Below are 19,601 nucleotides of genomic sequence, written 5' to 3' on the forward strand. Positions count from 1 at the left end.
GCCCTAAACATGATCAACAAATAGCAAAAAAGAATCTGATGCTTCCTCTCCCAAAGCCAGAGAGTGCCTGTAATAATAAGGATGCGATAAACATCCCAAAGCATTTAATCTGCTTTTTCAGTGAGCTGCAGGCCAGGGAACAGCCAGAGAGATGTTAAGAGCAAAAGCAGAATAGATTGTAATTAACTTTAAAACGCTGTGAAACTCGTGCTGCTGTGTGTGGCAGGCTCACTTTGGAACAAAGTTGGGTTTAGTGCAAGTTCTAGTCGTGGTATCAAGTCAAGGCTTGTCCAGAGAAAGTGTATGTGCCTTTATTAGCATGCAAATCACATACCCTCTTTATTACACTGTCTCTGCATCCCTCCCTCTAGAGTTGTTTAATAGAAGCAGGCAAGAACTAATTAAATTCCTTTATTCCTACCTCATCCTTGAAGTGCAGAGCTCAAGGCAAGAATGCCAACGGGCACACGCCCATACCCTCTGTGCTTCCAGAACGAGCGTGGCATGCCTGACCTCCACCTCATTAGGGAAGGAATAAATCCCCTAGCATGAAGATGAGAATGTCAGGCACTATATGCATAAATCACATAAGGAGTTTCCAAATGGCTTTCATCTTGGGAGTCCTTAAAAGTTCAGAGCTGTGGATCAATCCAGAGTGGATACCTTTCAGCAGTAATTCCACATCTGAAGTACTTTAATAATCTGGCTCCTTTAAATAAGATTCTAAAAGCCCAAGCCAGACGAAATGGTAGTACACAATCAAGCTAATTACTTTAATTACTATAAAATTATCAGACAGTGTATTTGTAATTTTAATCTCCTAATCCGCAAAGTACCTTTTTCCCTTTAGTGTTCCTAAAGAAAGTAAAATAGCTTTTGGCTTCCTTGCCAGCTTTTCAAGGATCTTTGAAAACTGAGGAGAAACCTCCCACAAATAGCCCAGCTGTGGTTATGAGGTTTCATTTTTCTTTATTTAAAATATTATCCTTCATATGAACGCAAAGCATTTAAAAGCAGTAACAGGATCTATCCCTGCAAACCAGCCATTTGAGTTTAAGAAGATTTCTTTGGTTACCTGAACTGTACAAGGGTAATGCACAATATAAACCTTCCTTGAAGTGCTGAGGAAATTGGAGGTTATGGCAAGGGAAGGAAACCTCACGCTGAAAACCAGTAGTCAAAGAATGAACCCCAGGCTACTCTCTGTTATGTTTCCAGCTACCTCATTTGAAGTGTTATGGCTGGAAAACTGCACTCAAAATTTTGCACTGAAGGATCCCAAAGTGCTTCCTCATGGTATAAACAAGGGTTCTTGACCTCCAGGGCTGCAGACATTCTACATACCAGCTCATCTTCTGGGATGATCCAAGACTCTCCAGCGTAGCAGGGCTGTTTGTAGAGAGGCTGTTCCAGCATCCCAGCTGAACCTCCGGAGCTCCCAGTGTGGAGAATCCCTCAGGCTGCCCAGTGATGAGAGCTGGCAATGGCTTTACCACTCACCAGCCCTTGGAGCTGAGTGTAGGGCCCATTGTGTTTCTGATCTGTGTAAATCCTGACACACTGTCAGTTTTTGTGCTTGCTGTTTGACCTCCTGGAAGGCAAACTGGAGAGGCTGGGCAGAATGTGTGGGATTTTACTGTAGTTTATTGGACCTACAGGGTCCAAAGCAGGGCTTAGCTGTTAAATTCATTTTTTACAAATTTAAAAATGTGCCTACACTGGATGGTTGAGCATCTCACAGCTTTTATTGTTATCATACCCCATGGCTGCTACTTCTTTTCAATTTGAGTTGATGAAGAGAGGCAAAGAGAAAGATAAATGATGTGTCCAAGGTCATGCAGGAAAACAGTAGCAAAAGGATTTGAGCCTCAGCCATAGTCTAAGTTCTTGGCTGTGGCACCATCTCTCTGTGTGATGTCTGAAACAGGCTCATTGCTCTTCTATTTTGGAGAAAGCACCAATTTTCCTATTTGCTACCTCTTCCTACTGGAGGGGATTATTTTTAAGCACAAACCAGCAAAGCTATTCCTATTAAGCTACTGTAGGAATAATCTGCATGGAAAAAAAACCTCAGATGCTTTCCCAAATAGGAAGCAATTTAGATTTCAGATTAATGGCTGTGACAATGGAAATATATAAAATCTTTTCCTGATAAGGAGCCCAAACCATGGCTAGTTCTTATCTGTGGTGGACACAGGTGTGAAAACTCACTTGTGCTGCACAGGATGAGCAAACACTAATGGAAGGCACAAATATCCCTGTTTCACACATCTCCCAGCCTGCAGTGTCCATTTCTAGGGTAAGTCAGCTGGTGCTGGTGAATGGCTTAGGAGTGGGCAATATGCTTTCCTATATCCCCTGTAAATTGACTCTTAAAACCTGGTTCCCATACAACTTAGTGCAGCACAAAACCAAACCATGAGTCCTCGGTGCCGGCAGAGACTGTGCTGCTGTGTTCATTTTTTCCTTGCTGTTAAAGAAGCCAATTTTCAGGATCAGGCCATTGAGTCATTCTCTCTGGGACCCATAAATCCTTAGTCCTGACAGTGAAAGGAGCTTCACAAAAGGAAAATTAAGGATTGGAGTGGACAGCTGGGATGGATGGAGCCAGCACAGGGAGCAAGCCCAAGTTTGGAGCAATGATAGTGCTCTGGGCTGTCAGCTTCAGTTTACAAAGGAACCGCTTAAGTTTCTCCCACTGTCACTGCCCAGTGGGAGGGATGGTGCCAGCCTTCCTGGGGACAGCAGGGCTGCAGTCCAGGGCTTTCTTTGCAGGCACCTGCTCAAACAGAAGAAAATGTCTCTTTTGTGCAAGCTTAAGCTGTACATGGTCAACAGCACGTACCTGAGCAAGTCAGACTCCACACAGCACAGGGACCCGTGTGCATGCAGAGCCAGGGAACTTGGGAGGGAAGTGAGGGGAGAGAAGGCTTGTTCAGATCTGAATTTTGTGGCACAGATGTTGGTGAAGTCTGTACATTGAGTGCTTCTTGCTTTGCTTTGCATGAAGGCCCTCAGCATTCCCCACGTGTTCCGCTCCCTGATAAGGTTAACAGGATAAAGAAAATGTTACCAAATGCATTTTAACAGATGACTGCAGTTAGCACTCAGCTGTTAGGCTGCTGGTTTTTTCTGTCTTAGGAAATGCAGAATGAGAAACCCCAGCTTGAGCTATTGAGAGAGGCAAGATGAAAATGAGGGTTGCAGAGTGAAGCTCCGCAAATTTCTCTTGCACTTGGTCAAACTACAAATAATCAGATTAAGCCATAACTGTGTAAATGGGGCTTGAGTGTGTTTGCTCTGCTGACTTGGTCATGCATTCAGGACGTCCAGAGTGGTGTAACTACAGCCCAGGAGTATTAGTCACGCTGGGAGAACTTCAGTGAATATAAGAGGGCTTCATCTGGGCAGTTACCAAGGCAACTCTTGCTAATATTTCATTACAATGCTTTCGCCCTCTGCAAGTCCCATGGATTAGGACTGGGAATCTCAAAAAGAAGAGCTGATTGTCAATATTGTGCTTGGATTGAATGTATCCCAGAGGGGAAAAAAAAAAAGGTAAAGCATTTCCCATAGGCAGAGCCCACAATGCACAGCTGGAGCTACACTCCATCTGTCATCCAACACTGCCTTGTGCCCTGAGGAGAATCTTGGGTAGTAACTAATCTCCCTCTTTCCAGCTCTGAAATAAGTGGAAAATGCAGGTATGGACTCATCCTCATCTGTGTTGAGATGATGCTAAGACACCCTGCAGCAGGGCTGTGCCAGGTTCCATGGAGAGTGGCTGCAGCACAACTTGCACCAGTACAGGCTGGTGCCCTCAAACAGGGCCTTCAAAATGTGCTGCAGATGTGCTTAAATCAAATAGTGCAAACATGAGGGTGTTTGACATTGATGGTGTGTGCCTTGGATACCAGCTCCTTCCGTTTGTCCTCATTGATCTCTTTTATTCCAGAGGAGTTATCTTCTCCCTCACCTGTTGTTGCCTTTGCCCTGTCTGAAGGGAGAAGAAAACACAAAACTTGTGTGTTGAGACTGGTTTTTATTTTTTATGGCTGGAATGTGTCTCCACTGCTTCATTCAATTTTGTACATTTCTAAATATCAAAGTAAACTGCAGATTGGAGGTAACAGGGAAATTCCAACTGTAAATGTTTGTTCTGCTAAGTCCTACAAGTCTGTTGGGCTGCTGGCTCTGTGCACCTTCCTCTAACTATATCTCTTGTTGCTGATTCCTCTGGGGAGCCACAGCCTCTGTGTATTGGACTGGGCAGCCCCTTCATCTGGAAAAACACACATGAAAACAAAAGGGCATTTGCTTGTGTGGAATATTGGTTGAGATGCTCCTTCCTCTGGGGCCAGCTTGGCATTTGTAATGTTGCTCTTCCTAATTATGCTTTTCATTAATTAGGTATTATTTCTCATTAATGAAATGAGACTTAATAGGAAAATGGTAATATTACTGTACTGTATGGCAGAGAAGATTAGAAGTCCTACTGTTTTTTTTCCTGCTACCAATAATTTCCACCTAGATTTTTAAAAACTGGATATGATGTGATGTGTGTGGAAGCCAGCAAGGGCCTGTCATGACCCCATGCCTGAAGAATACTTGTGCACATAGCCACAGGGTACAGAAACAAGGCCGGGTGAAGTAATCTGTGGGAGGATGAACTTCCCGGTATTCAAAGAAGCTACAATGACATAGTAGGAAAAGTCCTAATCTCTGAGTCAGGCTTGACTCAGTTTCCCATTTGCAGTGCTGGCTGTGTCCCACCTTTCAGACAAGAAGCAAAAGCAGTCTGTCTGTGTGTCTCCAGCTTGACCCCGCTGCTGTTTCACACTCGAATGGGTGCGTTAACTCCCATCATCGCACGGGTCTTCATCCCGAGCACATTCACTCATCCCCCTGCTTCCACCCTGGATTCAACTTGACACGGTGGCCTTCGTTCTCCTGCAGTGCTAAACAGCTACCAAGGCTCACCCCAGGAGTAGCTGCACTTTTCTGGTGGGTGAACTGATCTCTATTGACATGTCAGCTCGTTAAATCTGCAGGGCCCTTCTGGCTGAAGGCAGAGCTGTGTGGCAGACATTTAAAGCATGATTTAGTTATTAACATAAAAGCAGCTGTGCTCCTGTTTGAGTTGTGCAAAGAAAAACACGTAGCTAATGATGACCGAGCCTGAAGCGTGCCTAGGAGACAGCACTTGTGTATGTTTTCCATGCACCCCAGAATAATACAGAGTTCAGGCTTTAAAAGAAAATATTTGGGTCCTTGCCAGGTAGACAGACAGTATGAATGAAACACCTGTTCTGGCTTTGGGAGGGTTTTGCAACCATTTGATTACAGGGAAGGTACAGGCTGACCTTAAAGTGAATTGAATTCTCCGGTGTAGAGTAACATGTCCTGCTACATTATGAAACTTCTTGATCTCTTTGTGAAAATGTCCACAGCAGACAAAACACAGATGTTTGCTGCCTTTTGGTTTTAACTAAAAGGTGCTGCCCGGGCATGGCAAATTGAACAGCTCTGTCTCAAACCAGTCTCTTTCAATTTTGAATAAATGTTAAAAGAGCAACACTATAAAGGAAACAAAGATAAAACACATTAAAGTAATTTTACGAAGAGAGGAAAAATAACTGCTCCTTCCAGATGTGTCCTAATTCAGCTCTTTCTAATGCTCATTGGTGCTTGGCAGTTTCATGGGGTTGCATTTCCACACAGTATAGTTCAATTCCAAGAAGATATAAAAGATCCTCTTTCCTAGAGTCACTTCCTGTTGCATCACCTTATCAGCCTGGTCAGTTTTGTACAGTTTTAACTATTTCTGTTAGCATGGCAAAACCAGCACCAGGAATACTTTCATAAGAGCAGAGCTGTGCTGGGTATAACACCATGGGGTAGAAGTTTATGGCCTGTAGCAGACAGCAGATGAGGAAGTGAGATGAGTTTGATCGTCCCCTCTGGCTTTATGCGTTTGTAAGAACCAGTCTGAGAAACCAAGGCAGATCCTGGTCAAATTCCTCATGCCTTCAACAAAACTCTTGAGTCCTTTCCCACTGTAGATTCAAGCTGTTCCCCAGCTCCCCCAATGCAGAAGGGTTTAAAAAGCTGTAATTGAGCTGTCAGTTTGAAGAACAAACGGAGGAAATGTACGTCAGGTCTCTGTTTGTGGGCTGTTTGCAGAACTGTCTGTGTGTGCATGTGTGCAGGGGTCTGTGTGAACAGGAGGGGAACTCCTTTCTGTGCCTCTGTGAGCTCAGCAAACTCAGTGCAAACCTCACATGGAACCAGCTTATGCCTTTTGTGGATTTGTTTTACAGTCTTCTCAGGTAGAGCCTGTGAAGGCTGTAAAATTATAAAGCTGGAGATGTGCTTGAAGGGTATTGATTGTGCTTCTGGCTTGTGTTGGTTCAACTCCAGCTCATGTGGAATTTACTTCTTAGCTTCTAGTAGCTGTTCTTGACGCACTTGTGTCAAGACACGACATGCTTATGAAAATGGTGAGCTTGGTATAATTTTCTTGGATCACCACGGAGCAAAGCTCAGGAAACACGTTCCTTCACACAGCTTGCAGCAGGGTAGTAGAAAAGTAATTAAATCTTCCGTAAGATAACGTGCTCCTGACCCTATACCATACAAGAACCACATGCTCACTTATTTCTCTTGGCTCAGGCCCTGCTCTTACTGGCAGCTCTGACTGTGGTGGTACCCTGGTAGGAAACATTGCCTGTGAAGGCAACAGGTCTTGTTCCATTGGCCATATGTTGGTTTTCCTGGAGCGAGGAGAACTCCTTTCATTTCTCTATGTAATAGACAATACAGACCCAGAGAATTTATTCACAGCAAGCAGAATGTGTTTGTATCACCACTGAATTACTAGACAGGCCTCGCTTCTGGCTGTGGGATGCTTCCCTGTGCGTCTGCTGTAGGTTAACAGAAAGACATGTAGACAGGAAAAACTCACTTGTAACTTGCAGAATCTTTGTTCAGATTTAGGAACTGGGTTCCCTCATCAAGGTAAGTTGAATTTGTTCTCAGATCTCTTTTAAGCTCTTCCTGTCCCTCCCCACTCCCAAACCCTGTCTGTCACTCCGCAGCTTGCTTGAAGAAAGGGCTTGTGGTTTCTGGTGGCAGCTTCTGGCAAGTTCCTCGTGGTCCTGCACTTTTCAGGGAAGCAAAAGTAAAAACTTCAGTGGAACTCAGCTGCCTTTAAGGGATGCAGATGGATGGCAGCATGATTTAAATCATGTTGCTACATGTAGGCTCAGAGAAGACTGGAGTAGGAATGCTACAGGCTGGATTTTTTTTTCCAGTTCTTTCTGCATTCACTGGTAATGGATTGGATTTAAATGGAAAAGTCTCTTCTGCTTCAACACCTCCTATTTGAGAGCATGTCACTGTGACCAGTAGCTTTGTGAAGCCGAGCCAAGAAGTACCATTGCTAGGCTCAAGAAACTAGTATAACTCAAAGAGGGATCAGAGCAGGGAGTAACAGGAATAGCAAATATCCAGGGATGTTGAAATTAATGCTTAGCAAAACTTCTTAGACGGAAGAAAGGCTTCAGTATTCAAGCAAAGTTCTAACTGCATAGATCAGGGGACATCTTTTTTGGGAGCAGAGTATTCCTCAACCATCTGCGGGATTTCACCTGAAATGTTTGCTTCTAGTGACTCTCAGATGAGAATTTGGATTAGATGGGACTCATGTCCTCAGCGTGGCTGAACAGAGATCAGGATAGCCATCAGGATAGGAGTTCAAGTTGTTAACCTCAAGTTTTTGGTTAACCTCTAAATCAGATATTTAGCAATGTTAGAAACCCTCTGTCCCTCTCTTTCTGTGCTGGAAAAAGACCCTCAGAATGCTCTTTCTTTAAACCATTTCCATTGCTTCTTGGTAAACTTCAGATCCCCTCAGTTTTAGGTGGCCTAAGTACAATTGCAGTCTTCAAACTGTCTTTGAAAGCAGCTCTGTGGTTGACTAGAGGCAGTTCATACTGCAGAAGGGTCATTTTTTCTGCGTGGTGCTCCTGAGCCTGTGCCACAAACCCACGTGGTAACTGTGATTTCACTTTCCTTAATTGCATTTTGGAGAGGAGATTAATTACGTGCCACCACGTTTACCACTAGAGGGATTATGGATATTATCCTGGCCCGAGTCTTTTGCCTTGAAACTCTCGTGGGGGTGGGAGAAAGTTATTTTCTTAATCTGTGCCCTGCTTTCCTTGTTAACTCCTTTTACATATTCACAGGTGCCATGGGGTGTAAGTAGCTAATTAAATACGGCATTTGATAAAGTTTGAGGAAGTTTTAATTCCTGTCGTGTGGAGTATTGGTCTCGGGTGCATAAACATGTTAGTTAACCATTACTGCAGAGCACAAGTATTCTCAAAGGTGGCTGTTCCACTTTCCCCAGAGGAACTTACCCATTTTCAAGCACAGTTTAAAGGGCAAAGACTGCTTGCTCTCTTGATAAGAATTTGTTTTTAAAGGTTCTATTTCACTTCTAAAGGATACATTCATCTGAGGAGCGATAAGATCTTGCATTAAGTGGGGAAACCAGGGGAAAGGTCTCCAAAGTGACGGGCAAGCAAGAAGGGGTTAAATGATGTCTGAAAGCCCTTTAGGAAGTCTTTCTAACTGAATGGGCTTGGCGGCTGTGCTTCAGTGCTTCCTCGCCATGTGGAACCAGGCACCTCTCACCGCCCTGCGTTCACAAGTCCTGATGTCATGCTAATGCCTCCCAGAGAAACAGCTGGCACTGGATGGCTCCCTGGCTCCTGATGGCATGTAGATCTGCGCTCCTCCACCTCCTGATGCTGAGACCCACCAGCGTTCCCAAGCTGCACCTGGCGGGAGGGCGGAGAGTGTCGGACTGCCTGTTGTGCTCTCCCACATATACAGTGCTTCAGATACAGCAAAAAAGATGTTTCAAAGGCCCCTGAAAGTGCTGAAATTAGTGTAATGGCACAGCCTGTTAGATATATGCCATATGTGAATGCAGTCTGTGGAACTACCTATTTGAACTACACACATCACAATGCTTTTTTTTTTTTTTAATTATTTTAAAGAACTTTTCCAAGAGGGCTGATTCCTGCTAGGCTGTCCACAGAAAAAAGAAACAAAGAGGGTGATGTTTGGCAAGGAGCAAGTGCCCAGCAGCAGCCTGTGAAGACCTGGACATGCTTAAGAGCTTGTTTTGCTTCCTGTGGGGTTCAAATACTGCAGCAATCCAACTGTATGGAGTCTAGTCCAGTTCCGGCACAACGTTTTGTGAATATCATTTAATTCTTGGATTTAAAAAAGGTCTGTGATTTGATGAGTTAATTTATGTGTTGATATATATATACAAACGTATATATATATATTTATATATATACACATATTCAGTTTCTTAGCTGTAAAGTGTCTTCCACCCAGCAGTATATAAAGACCTGACAGTGTGTGTGTCCTTGCAAGTCACACCACGGAGGGACTGTTCGTGGACAGACTGGGCGAAGGTTGGATTATCACTGATCTGCTTTCTTCCCCCTGGTGAGAAGGTAAAGTCATTTCCCGAAAGCCATCCCTTCTGGGGAAAGTGGAAGTAAAAATTTCACTGCCCAAATTTAACGAGAATCCACATCACACCTCGAGGAGAGCCAAGTGGAATCGGTGGAGCCTTCCCCTGATTTGTTAATTAGTAATAGAGTGTTTTCCTGTAGATAACCCATCTATCGGTTAATGGAGTTTAACGTACTAAAACACCAGCAGAGCCTCCGGGCAGCGCAGCCCCGCACATACAATGGGCACATTGTTCCCCGGGGGGATCCTGTCTCCCCTTTATTCGGGAGGTGGGGAATCCCTTCACCCCACTTGGCCGGGCTGGAGCGGGGGGTTCCCGGGGCGAGGCCGGGCGGGCAGCGGGGGATTCCCGGGGGCGGCGAAAGGGTTAATGGGGGCGGCGGGGCCGGGCGGCCCCTCCCCGCCGCCGGGGCTGAAGTAGCGCGGCGGCGGCGCGGCCGCAGAGCCGAGCGAGGCGGCGGGACGGGAGCGCGGAGCCGCTGCCCCTGCCCGGCCCCGGCGCTCGGGCAGCCCCCGGTGAAGATGGCGAGGGCGGCGGAGCGGGGCGGTGCGCGGCCGGGGCTGCTCCTGCTGGTGCTGCTCCTGCTGGTGCTGCTGGCGCTGCCCGCCGCCGCCGCCCGGCCGCCCGCCTCCTTCCCCAGCGATGTGAACGGGCACAGCCTCCACCCGCCCTACTTCAACCTGGCCGAGGGCACCCGCATCTCCGCCACCGCCACCTGCGGCGAGGAGGCGGCGGGCGCCGGCAGCCGCCGCGCCGTGGAGGATCTCTACTGCAAACTGGTGGGGGGCCCGGTGGCCGGGGGGGACCCCAACCAGACCATCCAGGTACGGCCGGTGCGCGGGAATGGGGGGGGGGAGCGCAGACCCCGCACACGGGCGGATCGCGGAGCGTCGCCGGGGCGGCACAGCCGGGGGGTGCGGAAGGGTCCCAGCCCCGCTTTGTGCTTCCCCCGGCCAGCGCTCCCTCGTCCCACCCGTTTCTCGGGGGCAGAGCTGCGGTGGGGAATCTCGGGGCCCCACGGCCCCGCTCCGCGCGTGTTTTCCCACGCATCCCTTGTGCAGAGCTGGTCCAGCAGCTGCTGGTGTGTTCGTGCCGGGCCGCTCAGGGAGGGGGCGAAGGGCAGGCAGGGGTGGTCCCAGCGCATCCCCCTGCCCAGGCCTGTCCGCAGCTCCCCGGAGCAGCGGGGCGGTGGGACGCACGTGCTCTCTCTCTCTCCCCCAGCCTTGCCAGGAGTTGCTCACATGAAACGCAGCTCGCTGAGTTCCCGGGGCATTATTTTTAAAGTTTGTGGGTTCTTTATGTTTATAAAATCCCGGGAAAACCACCTCTCACATTCCTCCTCTAGTCAGAGAATCGTTATGATAAACGTGATAATATTTACCTTGATGTGTCTTAAACGTGATAATATTTACCTTGATGTGTTTTAACTCCGCGGTTCCCCGTGTGTTCGGTGGGGCGTTGGGATGAGCAGAGGGAAAGTAACGAGGGTGGATTTCACAAGCGAATGTCAGGTGACTTATCTCGGGGGTCCCATTTTGAGCTGCCCAGAGGGAGCTTGCAGCCAGGAATGTAGACGGTAAAAACTGCAGTGCAGCGTAACAGCTATGGCTCTCTTGAAGAGAGGAAAGAGCAGTTGTAAACGGGCTTGTAAAACACTAGTTTTAGTTGCAGGAGCTCCAGATCCTGTGCCTCCCCTTAGGGCAGCCCAGGCTGGGAAGAGCAGCTCTGATCTGAAATGCTCTCGAAGCCTGGAGCCACCAGCTGCTGCTCACCAGTGTTTTCTGCCTGGTGCTTGTGAGGGTTATGGTGCCACTTCACCTGTTCCCTGGAGCACTGGGGTTGTCCGTGTTGTAGGTAACAGTAAGGATGAGCAAGGGAAAACTGTCAGTTTCTTGGTCTGAGCCTTTTTTGGCCTCTTGGTTGGGGTGGCTTTGTTACATAGTTGTCTCTGAAGCATTTTTCTCATTCTGGCCACATTCTCCCGAGTTAGTGCTGTACTAGGAATTTTCTGGCTATTGTGTGGTTATGACATGGAATTCTGCTCTCTACATAGTATAAATTATTGAAGATGTTACTGAATGGCAAAAACTTGACTTCTCTTGAGTTTTGCCACCTTCTGAAGTGATCTGTTTCACTTTGCTGCACTGTAGAATAATGTAACTTGAAGAAGCTTTGCTTCAAGTCCCAGTAGCAGGAGGCTTACAGGGACCTCGATGTAGTAATTGTGCCTACAGTGAGGCAAAGGAGCAAGGAAAGATGAAGAAGTTAACTGCTACTATGTGTGCTTGCAAATAAGTTGAATGGTCTGCCAAGTATAAGTAGGAGGAATAAGAGTGCTTGGAAAAGCTGGCAAATGTGGGTGTGCATTTATCACTCCACATGTGTCCATCTGTGCTCTGGCCACCCTGCTAGCTCAGCGTGACACATAGCTCTGAGGATGCTCGTGACTAAAAGAAACCCTTCAGGCTGTACCAGCTCTGGGGGCAGCCTCATCATTCCCCTGCTGCCAAACACAGCTCCCCAGCTGTGGATTTCTGCAGCGACCCCCTTCCGTCCCCTCTTCAGCTCTGGCACAGGGTGGCTTTGATCTGAGCACCACTTCCCAGGCCAGTGGTCTTCAGTCAGTCTGAAAGCTTTAGAAAAATCCTTTTGTAGTGGCTCCTTTCCATGACCACAGGCAGCACCTAAAAGGGAGGGGAGGAAACAGGAGGCATCAGAGCAGAGGTCAGAGTTCCCAATTCATCCCCTTTAGGGTTTTTGGCACCACCCGGTGACTAAAGCAAGGAGGGAGGTGGGAGGGAAGTGTTCAATTTGAGCAGACTGAAACAACAATAATGATCTCCACATGCATGTCCTCACTGCCCGTGTGTCCCTTCCCTTCTCCCTTCACCTGCTCAGTGCTGCTCGTGTGTCCCTTCCCTTCTCCCTTCACCTGCTCAGTGCTGCTCGTTTGTGGTGTGGCCATGGCATGAGGGGGTTTGGTCAGGAATTCTGGAACAATGCCTCGGGACCCTCCCAAGACACTTCCACATGCTGTGGTGGTGAAGGGACATTTGCTTGATTAAAGACTTAGAATAAACATTAATACAGTCATCTAATAAATTAGTTCAGTTAGTTCTCTGTTTTCTACTGTTTTAATTTGACGTTGTAGAAAACTTCAGAAAATGGAGTTCACTGACTTTAAGACATGATAGTCTTAAAATGCGAATAATCATTAAGCTTTCTGAAATAATGGTGCTCTAAAGACACTTGCAGTGGTTTTGGCACAGCTTATGGGAAGGCTGTAAACCTTTTCAAGGAGTTTCCTTTGCTTTATTCAGGGGTTTTTGGCAGAAGAGAGCATTTCCAACTGTGGGGGGCTTTTCAGTCTGGAAGGATGTGATGCACAGCAGTGCTGAGGTGTGCTGAAAGGGACTTGCCATGGAGGTTTGCTTCCCTTGTCCAACTCACTCTTCAGCATGGGCGATCCTGCCTTAGTGATCATGTCTTGAAGATGAGGCAAAAGAGAGGTCATAGGTTTCTTTTTTTCTGATTGAGCTTTGCTGCAGATGTTTGTAGCTGTCTTGCAAGACAGACAACTCTGCAAAGGCATAGCAGTGTGCTCATGTTCCCCATCCCACCCTTCTGCCTAGGGGGCTGTTCCAACAGGGATTGTATATTGTGCTTGGAGTGAGGCAGGGTTGTAGACAATTATTTAAGGAGATTAGGAGTATAACAGTAAGACAAGTTACTAGCATTAATTGAAGGAATTCTAGACCTCAGAATTTAAGAACAGAACACAAACTTCACTGTTTTCAAGTCAGTGCAACTTTTGCCTTCCTCTAAAGCCTGTCTTCACACCCACCCTGTGTTCCAAGCACTGGTTTGCACAGTGAATTGTGGTGCTGAGCTGTATGTGGGCATTGACCAGAGGTCTGGTCCTCTCGCTCTTCCAGGTGTCACTAACAGATGAGATCTGAAGCTATTTCATACCTGAGCGTCTATGAATTTAGTGACATTCTCTTTTGATATCCTACAGTAGTCAGTGACCATTTGTCCTGGTGTGCTTTGTAATCCCAGACCATGTCTGTCCCGTGTGGCACTGGGAATCCGGCTCAGCCCAGGGCTCTCCATGCTCTGGGTGACAATTGATGCTGTACCTCTCTATACGTGTCTCTTTTGCATTTACATATGCAATAGAGTTGGACTTCAGGGGTTTAACTGTGGCTGAAAATGAAAGTTTTTAGAAAAAGGTGCTGTTGCTCACAGAAAAAAACACCTGGTGAGACAGCACTGCTTAACTTTGCCTGAGCAGCTGATCTGCAAGGACAGCCCTGGTAGCAGCGAGCAGTGCATTTTACTTGTCTGAAACAGTACTTTTTACCCCCCATTTCCTGCCCTTCTTACCTCATCCCCAGCAGCCCAGGCTGCCCCATGCTCCCTGTGGTTTTCTGATAAATCAGGTGAGGAGAGCTGATGTTGGGTCATGGCAGGGCCAGATAAAGTGGGACAAAGCCACCTATTTTCCCCAAGGCGAGTGTTGCCAGTGGGGTGCCTGGCTAGTCTTCATGCTCAGGGGAAACTTCAAAGTTCCCACTGACTTGAGTAGGAACAGGACTGGGCCTTGCAGGTCTCTGTAAGCTGCCCTCCATTCAAACCTCTTCCTTATCTCTCTCTTTGCAGTTTGCTCTGATAGTGGCAGTTTTATGTTCTCTAAGCTGCCCTGCAACTTGCATTGCTTTCTTTTTGCAAAGTTTTTTCTTTGGTGGACCTTAGCGGTGTCCACACCTCTTCTGCTCTGGCAACCTGCTGTCTTCGCTAAGCCTGCTGCTCACAATTGCTTTTTTAATTAAAGTCCTCTGCTGATGTCAGAACTCCCCTGTAGAGAACCTGACGCACTGCGCGGGAGCCTGTTTCTCTAAAATACAAATAGCTGGAAATGATTCCCACCAGCTTTAGGTCTGGCTCTAATGAAACAACTAATGAGCAACTGGTGCATCAAAGAGGCTAATCACGCTTTTAACAGCGAACTTGGTTCAGCTGTTGATGTGTTTCCAGCCCAGGCTGCACAGCAGTGGGGAGGGACAACAGCAGCATTACAAATGTGGAGCAGCTGATCCTAATTTTTAGTCCCCTCTAATTTAACTTGAGTTGACTGTCTTCAGTCGACGTGAACTTTGGGTCCAAAATGGTTTTTACATCTGTGGCAAGAATTTAAACTATGAGAACACTTTATTTTTGTTATTTATCCCCATTTTGTAACCTTGCCTCACTCCCCCCCCCTCCCAGTGTTGTGCATTGTGCAGCAGAAATTTCCACACAACCTGTTGCACCGGTTCCCGTTAGAGGTTTGAGCTGAAGAGTTGGGTCAGTTTTATCTGGTCTGCTCTCCCTCCTGGCTCAAAGCATGTTCAAACGAGCCTTGTCCTGACCTCTCTGTACAGCGGGTGCTCTGTACAGTGGGTGTCAGGGTTACCTGGGTGGTTTTAGCTTCCTTTTTCTTTGGCCTTGTGCTTACCCAGTCTGCTATTTTCATATCTCCAGAACACTTAATGAAAATGTGTTCTTGTTCAGGACAATTTGTGTTGCATAATTGCCTGCAAATAACATAGGGCATGGCTGTGGGGAAGAATGCTGTGAAATCTGTTTCCTTTGCACGGAGATTCCTCCAGAGTTTGGAGCATCTGGAAAATCACACGCTCTGCGGTGGCTCTGTCTTGCCTCAGCCCTTGTAGGGGTGCAGATGCAGTGAACAGGAAGGGGATTGCCTGTCTTGAGATCTTGTACCTGGTGTAATATTAACGCTGGCTGCAGCTGGGACAGGCAAGGGCAGCATTCCTGCCTGGGGATAACTGCGCCTTTAAAAGGAAAACTGCCTGTAACAGAGTCCCCTTCTAGGCTGTTGTAGCAGCAATTCAAGCGACAGAACAGTGGCTCCACAAAAGAAATAACTTGCCAATTTTCAGGGCTATTTGCAGGTTTTTTTGAGAGTGGGTCAGATTCATTTGTCCCTTAATGGGAAAGAAAGAATTGCCCTTAACAGCTCAGGTCTTTTGTCTGGTCGTGCTGTTAAAGTTGCAGGGCTGTTTTCTCTGGCACCGTGTCCATGGAGCTGACACAACCACCCGCACCACAAAGGCAAGGCAGAGAAGTGATGGCAGTGAGGTGCCTGGCCAGCTGACAGCTGGGGCTGTCCCTTTCTGGCCTTGCATTGCAGCATCATCAGCAAAAGGAACTCTGCTGTGAGACTATTAAGCTTGAAAATGTAGCTGAAAGGACTATACTGTGAAATGAATAGGTGGACAAGAAGAAGATTGCAGGGAGTTGGGCAGAGGAACTGCCAGTTCTGAGTCTGTAGAAATGACTGAATGATCTGGGTCAGGATCTCTGGGCATCAGCAGGGGTGTGAATGGCAACCTCAGCAGAGGAGCTGATGCCCATGGAGCTTGAGCTACTGTTCTCTACTGTGGTGTGGCTTCTCCCTCTGCATCTGGTAACAAGTTCTTTGTGTCCAGGTTCCTTTGCCAGCACTCAGTGTATATCTGCAGTATAGAAGGGATGCTGCTTAGAGCAGCCAAAATTCTACACTGGGTGGTTGAGGGGGTTTTTGAGCCTTTTCGTGTTCCTTTTTCCAGTCATGCTTCAAATCAGTGCAAACAAAAAGTTTATATATAGATTTGCATCAGCAGGCTTACACCCTGTATTTTCTGAATTGCTGTGATACCTGTCTTGCTTTGTACCACGTTTTTCTGGCTGAGGTTTAAGTGTTGGTTTTGTATTTTCCAACAGGGCCAGTACTGCGACATCTGCTCCTCTGCAAACAGCAACAAGGCCCACCCCATCACAAATGCCATTGATGGGACAGAGCGCTGGTGGCAGAGCCCCCCTCTTTCCCGGGGGCTGGAGTTCAACCAGGTCAACGTCACTTTGGACCTTGGACAGGTAACCCAATTCCCTTCTTCGTTATGTTGTAGGTGGTGCTGGTGAGGACCTGCTGCTGTGCTTCTAAAATCCTTTAGTAGACCTCTGTGGAAGTGTGGAACAGAACCCACTCATTTAGTAATGTGGCATGAGGTTCTGGTTAAAATATGGAAGGGAAAACCTTTTGCCCGTTTGTAATATTAACTATATTAATATAGTTATAAAAAATTGTGTGTTATTTATTGTTACTATTTAGATTCTCCCTAAAAGTTGAGTCACTCGTGGAAACCCACCACATTTTGTAGGTGCCATTTCCCCTTAGAGAGTACCTGCCTCTTGAAGGGGGACAGTTAGCAAGGCTTCACCCCAAAATTGGAAAATATAGCCCTGAGAAATTCAAGGTTACTCTCTAAAACTTTTAGCTGGTGCATTTAAAACTTTAAAAACAGCGAGTCCATGCTGAAGATCTTCCTATAAAAGACAAAGGATGACAATGGATGTTTGGTCTCTAATGCTGGCAAGTCAAAGGGAATTACCATTGTAATAGCAGGGCTGCCAGCCCCCACTGCATCCTCGGCTGCTCCTATTCATCCACAGAGCTGTCCCTCTGGAAAGGGAGTGTTCTCTCAGTTTTTCCTCAGCTTAGAGGGAAGCAGCAGCAAAGATGCCCTGGCTGGAGTGCAAAGGCAGGAAGGCACTGTAAGCCAGAGATCTGAAGAGCTGAGGGATGTGGGTCTGCTTTCTGGTATGGAGCCACTACTCTGGCTGTTGGATGGGGGAACTCCTCAGTCCTTGGCCAGGACAGGGGTGTGTGAGACACCCCTTCTGCAATGCTGAACAGTCCCAGCTGCTCCCTGGCAGCCTTAGCCCTTGTGATTCAGCATTTGTGGCATTTGCTCCATAGTTTGTAAGACTTTAGCAGACACAACTGAAGGGCCCCCACGAACAGGTAGGGATGGGCTCTCACCTCCTCTGCTGTGCTTCCCCAAGCTCTGCTACAAGCCACATTTGGGTTCTCCTTGACTGGAAGGTCCATGGGATGGGGCAGTTGTGGAACTGTGGGCAGCTCACCTCTTGCACAGGAAACCTGGCTGCTGTGATTGCTCAGCAGCCTTTCAGGGGCTGAGTCACTGCCCCTGTGGGAGGTTGCACTGTTTGCAGGGATTTTGAGCCTTGTCGGACACTGAAGCTTTGCACTGGCCTTGCAGGTGGCTTTTTCATCCTCTGGTGGAGTAAAGGCTCATTTGTCACTGTGGTTTGTCAGGTGTCTGACTCCAGATTTACAGCCATGGATACCTGGGCTGTATTGATGAGGACACCTTTCTGTTAGATGCCTCCAACACAGACTGTAGTCCCCAGGATTGTCTCTGCCCTATAGCACTCATTTGGAGTCTCCCAAAGACCCTGCACAAATTTGTTCTCTCCCACAAGTGCCAGCTGTCCAAAGCTGTGCTGTGCACAGCACCAGTGAAATATCTGCTAACGCCTGGGGCACACCAGGCATCACACAATAGCTGTGTGGGCAAAGCCTCCCGGGGCTGCACACGCTGTGCTGAGCCCTCACCAGCGTGGGTGGCATCTGCTGTGTCTCTTAGAAACATCCCAGCTGGCAGGGATGTGCTGCTGAGTGGATTGCTTTGCTCTCCCCCTCTGTCCAAGGGCCAGCCTGCAATGTGCCTTTCTGATCATTCACGTCTTCTGGAGAGGGATTTTCGAGGACCAGCTTTCCCTGGGAGCTTCTCCTCCTCTTTGTCATTCTCTGTGGCAACTTTCTGGCTTTAGGCCAGAGCTAACTCAGCTGTGCTGTGTTTCCTGCAAGCTGCTGCATTTGGCTCACCTGGGGGTTTGTGGCCTTCAGAGCTGCTGTGCTGGGAGTCAGAGCCTGGAATAATCTGGAGGGGCTGCAGTACTGTTAAAATGGAGCTGAACACCTCCCTCCTCTCCTGAGTCTATTTGCCCTTGGTACCCAGGGAGGTGGGATTGCATGATCCTTTCTGCAGGATTGGTACCAGAATTTGCACATGGTGCTGCAGACAGATGCTTTACCTGGTGTGGATTTTCTCTGGGCTCACGGACCCTCTGCCACCAGTGCAATACATCATACCCAGCTGGTCTCAACAGCTGGGCAAACCAAAGGCTCCAGCCCATTTTTAGTGGATTCCCCTTTATATGTGCCCTTATTGCATGTAATTGCTGTAATAACCTGTTTATGCTCCTGGTGAGAGTCAGGTCTTTTGCTTTTCCCTCCTTTGTTTTGGTAGGTCGGGCAATAGAAACAAGATGAAATGTTACAGAATCTCTGATTTCCTCCTTTTGCATTTGAGTCTGGTTGAAAGGATGGAAGAGAGAAAGAGGAATTCTTGGGACCCAGCAGGGTGAGCACAGGATCAGGCCAGCGTACCTGGCAGCCAGGTTTTAGAAATTCCTTGGATACCTGTGAAACAGCACAGGTAACAACACCCTCAAAGGCACATCTGAGAGCAGGGCTTTATTTTGGCTGGCAAACAAGGCCTCTCCTTGCTTCGTGTATCCCTCTAGGGAGCTCTTGGACCAATTAAGATTTAATTTAAGGGACTGATGGCCACTAAAAGCCTTTATCCCTCTGGGGAGTCATGAGTGCCTGGAGTGCTGGAGCTGATGGCATGGGGGCACAGCAGGGGCTGGCACAGGGTTTATGGTGTCAGCCCCTTCCTTTGCTGCTGTGCTTCCCTGCTGGCTTTGACCCTCTCGAGCCAGAAGTGCTTAATTACCCGTTGGAATCGGGTTTCTCCAGCATTTGGCGAGGCTGTGGCAACTGAGAGAGGGGCAGTTAATTAAGCAGCCTGTTGGTCTTTGCTTTTCCTAGCTGGGAGCTTGCTCTCCTCACAGGGATGTTAAAATCCTATGGGAAGGAGAGAAGGAGGAATATTCACAGCCAGCAAATAAGTTAAAGAATGGCTTGGGCTGGCCACCCAGCTGGTGTGAGGATATTAAACACTCGCCTCAAGTCATCTTAGTGCCAGCAGTGGCCTAATCTTAATGGCTTCATCAGCAAGGCAGATCAGAGCTCCCACAACGGTTTGGGAAGAGGCTGTGTCCGATTATCTGCTGGGGAGGTTGGATTGGAACTGCTCCTGCTGGTGCTGTGTCTGTTCCTCCC

At 47.6% G+C, this 19,601-nt stretch overlaps 1 protein-coding gene across 3 annotated transcripts in view; it reads left to right on the top strand.

Moving 5' to 3' along the window:
* Positions 1 to 9,990: 9,990 nt before the first annotated feature.
* Positions 9,991 to 19,601, top strand: part of LAMA5 (laminin subunit alpha 5) — an 88,841-nt gene continuing 79,230 nt past the window's right edge. For all 3 annotated transcript variants that reach the window (XM_064674061.1, XM_064674063.1, XM_064674064.1), the window contains exons 1-2: positions 9,991 to 10,386; positions 16,331 to 16,483. In XM_064674061.1, the coding sequence (XP_064530131.1) occupies positions 10,084 to 10,386; positions 16,331 to 16,483 (456 nt within the window). In that variant the 5' untranslated portion in view covers positions 9,991 to 10,083. The remainder of the gene's footprint in view (positions 10,387 to 16,330; positions 16,484 to 19,601) is intronic.

This window comes from Pseudopipra pipra, chromosome 17 (assembly GCF_036250125.1).
Source record: "Pseudopipra pipra isolate bDixPip1 chromosome 17, bDixPip1.hap1, whole genome shotgun sequence".
In the NCBI taxonomy this organism is placed as follows: Eukaryota; Metazoa; Chordata; class Aves; order Passeriformes; family Pipridae; genus Pseudopipra; species Pseudopipra pipra.